General features: G+C 41.4%; 1 protein-coding gene across 2 annotated transcripts in view; it reads left to right on the forward strand.

Annotated features, from left to right (window-relative positions):
- Positions 1-5,141, forward strand: part of LOC102293769 (NLR family CARD domain-containing protein 3) — a 19,436-nt gene extending 14,295 nt beyond the window's left edge. For both annotated transcript variants that reach the window (XM_014330736.2, XM_042216262.1), the window contains 2 exons: positions 1,034-1,241; positions 1,345-5,141. In XM_014330736.2, coding sequence (XP_014186222.1) covers positions 1,034-1,241; positions 1,345-3,149 — 2,013 coding nt within the window. In that variant the 3' untranslated portion in view covers positions 3,150-5,141. The remainder of the gene's footprint in view (positions 1-1,033; positions 1,242-1,344) is intronic.
- The last annotated feature ends 3,976 nt before the right edge of the window (positions 5,142-9,117 follow it).

A 9,117-nucleotide genomic window follows, 5' to 3' on the forward strand; every position in this document is an offset into this window, starting at 1 on the left:
GCCAGCTCTGCCATCTTCCCCAGGTGGCGTTCGCTCTCCTTCCGCAGCTCTTCCTGTTGGCGACGCACCTCCGCCGCCTGCTCCCGCTGGGTGGCCGCCATTTCGGCCACCATCTCGGCCAGCTCTTCCCTTCCCTGGCTCTGGTAAGTACCCGCCATGCCACCTCCTGGGTTTCGGCACCAGTGTGGTGAGAATAAGACACGGCGGGTCCAGGGATCAGTGTTTAAAGCCATTTTATTTCCATCACCTCACACCACAACCACCCAACCTCGTGTTTTTAACTTGGCGGACGTGATTAAGGATGCCGTACAGGTGCGTCCGCCCTCCCTGCATGGCACCGCCGGCCACGCCCCACCACACATGGTTAGCCTACTCAACATAAATTACAAACAAACAACATTAAGCTACTCACCCAGAGAAGAATGGCTGCTGCTGCCATCATCATCCGTCATCATTTCTGCTACACTGGCAGGTAGCAGAAGGTTCTTGGGGGATATCAGTACCCATCCCTATGAGAGATGGCATCCAACTTCACACTGTGAAGCTGGCATATAGAAATATACTATTTTTTATTTTTCTGTTAGGGCTCTGTATTTTTTTTTTCTTTGGTTAGTTGTGAGTATTGCATGTTGTTTCTAGTTCTTGCACTGCACTGCAGTGATCTAAAGATGTTTTGCCGAATGTTTGCACTGGACATTAATGGGAAAAATGCAGCAGAGGTGAACCAACACACAACAATGACAACCTATGGATATCATAAACTATCCCTTAATTGTGTTGCTATAAGCTCAGGCTGAAAGGGGATTTCCTGTGATGCACTGAGCTTTTATTCTTCACTGCCTTCTTTTTAATCCACAGGTGTTTCTCTACCTATGGCATCTCATTTAACTTAATTTAATCCTTTAATCTTTTCTGTTTGTGTTTTATTTGATTTGATGCTCCTGGGTCTCTATGGGTTGTCTCTCTTCTCTTTCCCTTCACCCCGATTGAGGTTGCAGAGTGACTGGATGATTCATGTAGCATTCTGTTCTAGCTTCTGGAGGAAAACATCATCACCTTTGTGAAGAATGAGCTGGGCAAGATCCAGAAGGTTCTGAGTCCGGATTATACGGAAGCCTTAGAGAGTCAGAGGGAAGATGAAGGTGATGAGCAGAAGTCGAGCAGAAAGGCATTTGTTGAGATCACAATGTACTTCCTGAGGAAAATGAAATATAAGAAGCTGGCTGATCATCTACAGAGCCGTAAGAAGATTCCTTTATTTAAGTGTGTGTGTGTGTGTGTGTGTGTGTGTGTGTGTGTGTGTGTGTGTATTTTTTTTTCTTTTTAATCTATTGTTTCTTTCAGGAACTTGCACTAGGGATTACAAGTGGAGCCAGCATGAAATTAAATCTAATCTGCAGAAGAAGTTCCAGTGTGTGTTTGAGGGGATTGCTAAAGCAGGAAACCCAACCCTTCTGAATCAGATCTACACAGAGCTCTACATCACAGAGGGAGGGACTGCAGAGGTCAATAACGAACATGAGGTCAGACAGATTGAAACAGCATCCAGGAAACCAGACAGACCAGAAACAACAGTCAGACAAGAGGACATCTTTAAACCTTCATCTGGAAGAGTTACACCAATCAGAACAGTGCTGACAAAGGGAGTGGCTGGCATTGGGAAAACAGTCTTAACACAGAAATACACCCTCGACTGGGCTGAAGGCAAAGCCAACCAGGACATCCAGTTTATATTTCCATTCACTTTCAGAGAGCTGAATGTGCTGAAAGAGGAAAAGTTTAGCTTGGTGGAACTTGTTCATTACTACTTTACTGAAACCAAAGAAGCAGGAATTTGGAGGTTTGAAGACTTCCAGGTTGTGTTTATCTTTGATGGTTTGGATGAGTGTCGACTTCCTTTGGACTTCAACAACACAGCAACCCTGACTGATATTACAGAGTACACTTCAGTAAATGTTCTGCTTGTAAATCTCATCAGGGGGAACCTTTTTTCCTCTGCTCGCATATGGATAACCACACGACCTGCAGCAGCCCATCTCATCCCTCCACAATGTGTTGATATGGTGACAGATGTCATGGGGTTCACTGATCAACAGAAGGAGGAGTACTTTAAGAAGAGATTTAGAGATAGGAAGCAGAGAAAAAGGATCATCTCCCACATCAAGACATCACGAAGTCTCCACATCATGTGCCACATCCCAGTCTTCTGCTGGATCACTGCTACAGTTCTGGAGGATGTGCTGAAAACCGGAGAGGGAGAACGGTTGCCCAAGACCCTGACTGAGATGTACATCCACTTCCTGGTGGTTCAGACCAAAGTGAAGAAGGTCAAGTATGATGGAGGAGCTGAGACAGATCCACACTGGAGTCCAGAGAACAGGAAGATGATTGATTCTCTGGGAAAACTGGCTTTTGATCAGCTGCAGAAAGGAAAGCTGATCTTCTATGAATCAGACCTGACGGAGTGTGGCATCGATATCAAAGCAGCCTCAGTGTACTCGGGAGTGTTCACACAAGTATTTAAAGAGGAAAGAGGGCTGTATCAAGACAAGGTGTTTTGCTTCATTCATTTAAGTGTTCAGGAGTTTCTGGCTGCTCTTCATGTCCATCTGACCGTTATCAATTCTGGAGTAAATCTACTGGAAAAACAACAAACAACCTCCCAGACGTCTGAAACAAGCGAGCCTACATTCTTCTACCAGAGTGCTGTGGGCAAGGCCTTACAGAGTCCAAATGGACACCTGGACTTGTTCCTGCGCTTCCTCGTGGGTTTTTCACTCCAGACCAACCAAAGTCTCCTGCGAGGCCTGCTGATACAGACAGAAAACAGCTCACAGACCAATCAGGAAACAGTTCAGTACATCAAGAAGATGATCAATGAGAATCTGTCTGCAGAGAAAAGCATCAATCTGTTCCACTGTCTGAATGAACTGAATGATAGTTCTCTAGTGGAGGAGATCCAACAGTGCCTGAGTTCAGGACTTCTCTCCACAGATGAGCTGTCTGCTGCTCAGTGGTCAGCTCTGGTCTTCATCTTACTGTCATCCGAAAAAGATCTGGATGAATTTGACTTAAAGAAATTCTCAGCCTCTGAGGAGGCTCTTCTAAGGCTGCTGCCAGTGGTCAAAGCCTCCAACAAAGCTGTGTAAGTAAATATCCTCTTTTTATTTCTAAAATGTTAAAGCTATTTAAGAAGAAAGTCATGCAAATCAAAATCTAATCCTGTTAAAAATGTCAAATTTTTGAATATAATTTTGTAATCACAGTCAAGTAAGTTTTAGTTCTAGTGTTTCATAACAGTAGAAAGTGCAAGTACTCCATATGACCCACCCAGGCTGATGAACAAAATCATATTTGTTTTTCTATTTAAAGGTTCCTGTTGCTGGATATAAGAAAAAATGTACTGATTCATGAAAAAAAAATCTATTTATCCAGCTACTCATTATACAATACATTCATTTTGTCCCTGTCATCAAGAAATGTTATCAATAGTGCTCCTGGAGAAATTTTTTTTTAAAATCTTTTTCCAGACCACTTTGGTACACTTCCTTCAGATTAGTTCAGTTGTCAAGACCAAGCACCTCCATAAGCCATTTTACCAAAATAAGAACAGGTCTGAACACTCAGCCCCCCTGTGCCTCAGGTTTTAAATTCACACACTTGACTTTAAGACATTCATGTAGTTTAACTTTATTGGTTTGTATCTTCTGTCTTCATGAGTAGACACAACTGGATATCATCTGCATAACAATAAAAATGTATCTTATGTTTTTTTTTTTTAATAATACTGCCGAAGGAAGGCATGGATAATGTAAATAGAACTGATCCCATCACAGAACATGTGGAACTCAATGTGAAGAAGACTCCCAATTCACATTAACAAATCTGCGTTTATTAGATAGATGTGATTCAAACCCCTTCAGCGCAGGACCGTCCAATACCTATGGCATATTCGAATTTCTATAGTGAAATATCACAGCGCTGGGGTTGAACGCGACAAGAATAAAGGTGAGTCTACAGTCAGAGTTCATAAAAAGACCATTTGTAACCTTTAGACAAACCATTCTTATAAAGATGATCAGTTTAACTGCTCTTTTAAATAGTATTTAGTATTTATTTATTTATTGTCATTGTCAGAGAACAATGAAATTGCATTGAAATATAAACGAAAGGTTCGAGATTGTCCCAGAATTAGCCTAGACAGGTGGGACGAGTAAAAGGTTTTTCAGCAATGGTTCAGTTGTGGAAATCTTAAAGGCCTCTGGTACATTATCCATCGATGCAGGTTAATTGATCATTTTTAAGATTTGGTTAAATTTTGTCGAGTCTTCTAGGAATGGTGTCTATGTACATCTTGATGGCAGTTGGTATGTGATTATATTATACCAAGAAAATTCAGTCATACAATAACAATATTTGCCTACGTTTCACGCAACTCAACAGCTGAATTGTAACGCAAAGTCCACCCTGAAACTGTTGCAAGGATACAGACTAAACATAATATCACAGACTTCAACCATGTTTCCCTCTCATTCCACCTGATTGGATACACATCATTTGTTGACTGTCCTACACGAGAAAATAAAACCCTTAATCTGCAGTATGCCAATGTCAGTAAAGCTGACAATGTTACTACCTTGCCGCCACTTTGTAGAACAGAGTACATCAACTTCTGTGGAGACACAATTGTACCAACAAAGAGTGTATGCTGTTTCCACAACAACAAACCGTGGAACACAAGTAACATATAGACAAATCCTCAACCAGAAAAGGTCACTTTTAGAGATGGTGACAAAGATTGGTTCAAACAGGTGCAACATCAGCTGGTAAAGAGATTAAAAATAGCAAAAGTGGAATACAAAAAAACATTGAATGGAATCTACAATACAGCAGCATCCGTGAGGTGTGGAGAGGATTCTATATCACCTCTGACTCCGTGGCCACACCCACTTCCACTGCTTCTCCTCAGCCGGCTTCTTCTAATTGTCCTCCACAAGTGTGCTTCTCCACCACAGCTTCCCCTACTCGCATCTTGCGAGTAGAAAAGTATTTCTTTGTGCCCCCCTTTTCCCTGTTAATGCCCTACCTGGCCCCCTGGCAAAACTTTGCTAGACCCGCCCCTGCACAGTTACCAGCTGTCAGCTACTTAGAAAAGGATCCTGGTGTTATTTGTCTCTCAGAAACAGTTCATAACTTGCCTTCAACTCATTCATGTCACCTAAAAGGTAAACCTGTTTCATCTTCATGTTTCACTCACACCACATATCCAAACCTATATCATGGCCATCAGCTTACAGCTGTGGCTCCAGCAAACATCAGCTGATACTAGAAAGTAATATTAAATAAATTCTAACAACAGCTGATCAAGCTTAAATATGCTGCTGTTGTTTAATGCAACCTCTGCTGGTTTCCTGTTTCTGGCGCAAAGTGGGCGACAAACAAGTACCCTCAGCTTTGGGGAAGTAGCAACAGGAGAGGGAGGGGGAGAGAATGAGAGAAGAAGAAACAGCTGCAGCGTAAAGATGCAGAATAACTCCAGCTTTGTGTCTTTTTCCATTTTAGCTGAAGTACAGGACAAAGTGCGTTCCTTTTCACCTCAATACGAAACGTGGAATATTTTCTCTGAAGACGAGACGATTCCGTTTTTTACCGGATGGTAACTCTAATAACTAACCTTATGAATGAAATAAAGTTCACTATCAGTAACATCATAGCACCCACCCAGCCGTTGGCTGTATAAAAACTCCGTCATGCTATCTAGTACGCAGTACGTGTTGTTGTAACTGACGTTAAAAATTCAGCACAACGAAAGTAAACTACACCTAAACTTAGTTTATATCTGACCCAGATAGACTGCAGGTCATAACTTCTTACTTGAAGTTCAGTTCATCTGACAGCAACCGCCTCGGGTCTCTCCTCCTCCTGCCTCCCCTTTCCCTCATCCACCTGCAAGCTTCTGTGAAAGCTCCGCCACAGCCACCACCAAGAGTTATTTTTACACATCGGCCAGCATCTGGCCAATCCCCACCACCTTTAATTGTTTATAGTATTAAATCCTGTTCTTTTGGATTCTTTAGGGCCAAGAAAGACACAACTCAAAAGTGTTCTTTTTACTTTAAAAAAATTATCTTTATTTTACATACCCAGGATATGGAGACCTGAACACAAAACACACAACCTCAGGTTTGAAATACAAACGGAAGCCTAGGTATTTATATACTTGCTCTGGAGTCTGGGCCTCTCTTATATAAACCAATATAATCAGCATATAAGCATTTCATTTCAATTCAATTTTATTTATATAGCGCCAAATCACAACATAAGTCGCCTCAAGGCGCTTCATAGATACAGAGAAAAACCCAACAATCATATGACCCCCTATGAGCAAGCACTTTGGCAACAGTGGGAAGGAAAAACTCCCTTATCCAGTCCAGACAGAAGCTTCATTCCTGAATCCTGTCAGGTCATTGTTACTCAGGTCCAGCTCTTTCAGACTAGAGGACTGGGAGTTGAGAACTGAGGACAGACTTCACAGCTTCTCTCTGAGAGGTTACAGCCACTCAGTCTGAAAAAAAAACAAACAAATTAATTAAATCAGTCAAATGAATTTTCTGCCTTTTCGTGTGTGTGTGTGTGTGTGTGTGTGTGTTACAATGGTGTGTGTGTGTGTGTGTGTGTGTGTGTGTGTTGTGTGTCGTTGTGCTCTGAAATTCCATGGTTAACAAAAAACTTTAAATTCAAGCCTTGAGCAAAACAAGCTCAATAAAAAGCTCAATAAAACAAAGTTGCCCCCCCCCATTTCCTTTCTTTTTCTTAAAAAACAAATAAATAAATAAAATTAAAAAAAAATCAGCTTTTCGACTCAGAATCATGCTTTTAATGCACTGTTAAAGACATCTAAATGTATTAAAGGCACATGTTTATTTATTTATTTTATTCATTATTATTCTTATTATTCACATGAGTACATGTATAACAGAGCAATTTCAGAGCTGTGGACAAAACAGGACAGAGCAACACAACGGTCACCAATTCCTGCACCACTAGGAAAACCAACACAGACAAAGACCAAGGTCCCCCAACTGACTCCAATCGATAAAGATTTATACAATATTCCTATATTCAGTTTCCTGTCCATTCCTCATACATGCCACAATGCCACTGTCATCTGAGTATTTCTGCATGTGGCAGGACTCAAATGAAAATGCCACTGTATTTCAAGTCTGCTGCATAAAATGTCGAAAGGAATGGAGAAAGGGTGTGGATGTGTGCATGTAGAGGTGAAGGATGTAAGGAAAGAGCATCATTCACTTCATTGTGTTGTTTGTACACACACTCTCTGAGATCAAGTTTGTCTTTGACATCAGTCTCAGTCAGTGTAGAACAGGGGTCGGCAACCCTGGGCACGCGTGCCACAGCTGGCACGAGAAGGGTTAACTGATAGCACGCCCATAGCTGGATTGGCCATCAGGCATACCGGTGATGGTGATTTGTTGTTTTTGTAACGGCATTGTTAGGTAATAAATATATAATCTTAAATGTTGTGACTGACTTCAAAACAATGTCGGACTCTGTAGTTTTCTCTGGTCCCCTCCCCAATCAGACCAGGAGTGACATGTTTAGCCGCATGTTCTCCTTAAATTGCTGGCTGTCTGAGTGGTGTCCCAGAAACGATGTGGGCTTCATAGATAATTGGCAAACCTTCTGGAGGAAACCTGGTCTTGTTAGGAGAGACGGCATCCATCCCACTTTGGATGGAGCAGCTCTCATTTCTAGAAATATGGACAAATTTATTAAACCCCCCAAAATATGACTATCCAGAGTTGGGACCAGGAAGCAGAGTTGCAGTCTTACACGCCTCTCTGCAGCTTCTCTCCTCCTGCTACCCCCCCAAAAACCCATCTCCATAGAGACTGTGTCAGCTTCCAAACAGACAAAAAACAAACTAAAAACCAGCAACAAACAACTTAAACATAAACAATTACAAAGAAAGAACAATACAGTATCCACATCTGAACCAAAGAGTAAAACAGTGAAATGTGGATTATTAAATATTAGGTCTCTCTCCTCCAAGTCTCTGTTAGTACATGACTTAATAATTGATCAACAAATTGATTTACTCTGCCTTACAGAAACCTGGTTGCAGCAGGATGATTATGTTAGTTTAAATGAATCAACACCCCCGAGTCATTCTAACTACCAGAAATCTCGAAGCACAGGCCGAGGGGGCGGTGTGGCAGCAATTTTTCACACCAGCCTATTAATTAATGAAAGACCAAGACAGACTTTTAATTCATTTGAAAGCCTGATGCTTAGCCTCGTCCACCCCAGCTGTGAAACTCAGAAACCAGTCTTACTTGTTATCATCTATCGTCCACCTGGGCCTTACACAGAGTTTCTGTCTGATTTCTCAGACTTTATATCTGATTTAGTTCTGAGCTCAGATAAAATAATTATTGTGGGTGATTTTAACATCCATGTAGATGCTAAAAATGACAGCCTCAACATGGCATTTAATCTGTTATTAGACTCAATTGGTTTCTCTCAAAATGTAAAAGAACCCACCCACCACTTTAATCACACTCTAGATCTTGTTTTAACATATGGCATAGAAACTGAACATTTAACAGTGTTTCCTGAAAACCCTCTCCTGTCTGATCATTTCCTGATAACATTTACATTTACAATAATTGATTACACAGCGGTGGAGAGTAGACTTTATCAAGTAGATGTCTTTCTGAAAGCGCTGTAACTAAGTTTAAGAATATAATCCACCCACTGTTATCATCTTCAATGCCCTGTACCAACATAGAGCAGAGCAGCTATCTGAACGCTACCCCAACAGAAGTCGATTATCTTGTTAATAATTTCACCTCCTCACTACGTACGACTCTGGATACTGTAGCTCCTGTGAAAACTAAGGTCTCTAATCAGAAGTACCTGACTCCGTGGTATAATTCTCAAACACGTACCCTAAAGCAGATGACTCGTAATCTGGAGAGGAAATGGCGTGTCACAAATTTAGAGGATCATCATTTAGCCTGGAGAAATAGTTTGCTGCTTTATAAGAAAGCCCTCCGCAAAGCCAGAACATCTTACTATTCATCACTGATTGAA

This window comes from Haplochromis burtoni, unplaced genomic scaffold, assembly GCF_018398535.1.
Source record: "Haplochromis burtoni strain Fernald_Lab_line unplaced genomic scaffold, NCSU_Asbu1 Contig_986, whole genome shotgun sequence".
Classification (NCBI taxonomy): Eukaryota; Metazoa; Chordata; class Actinopteri; order Cichliformes; family Cichlidae; genus Haplochromis; species Haplochromis burtoni.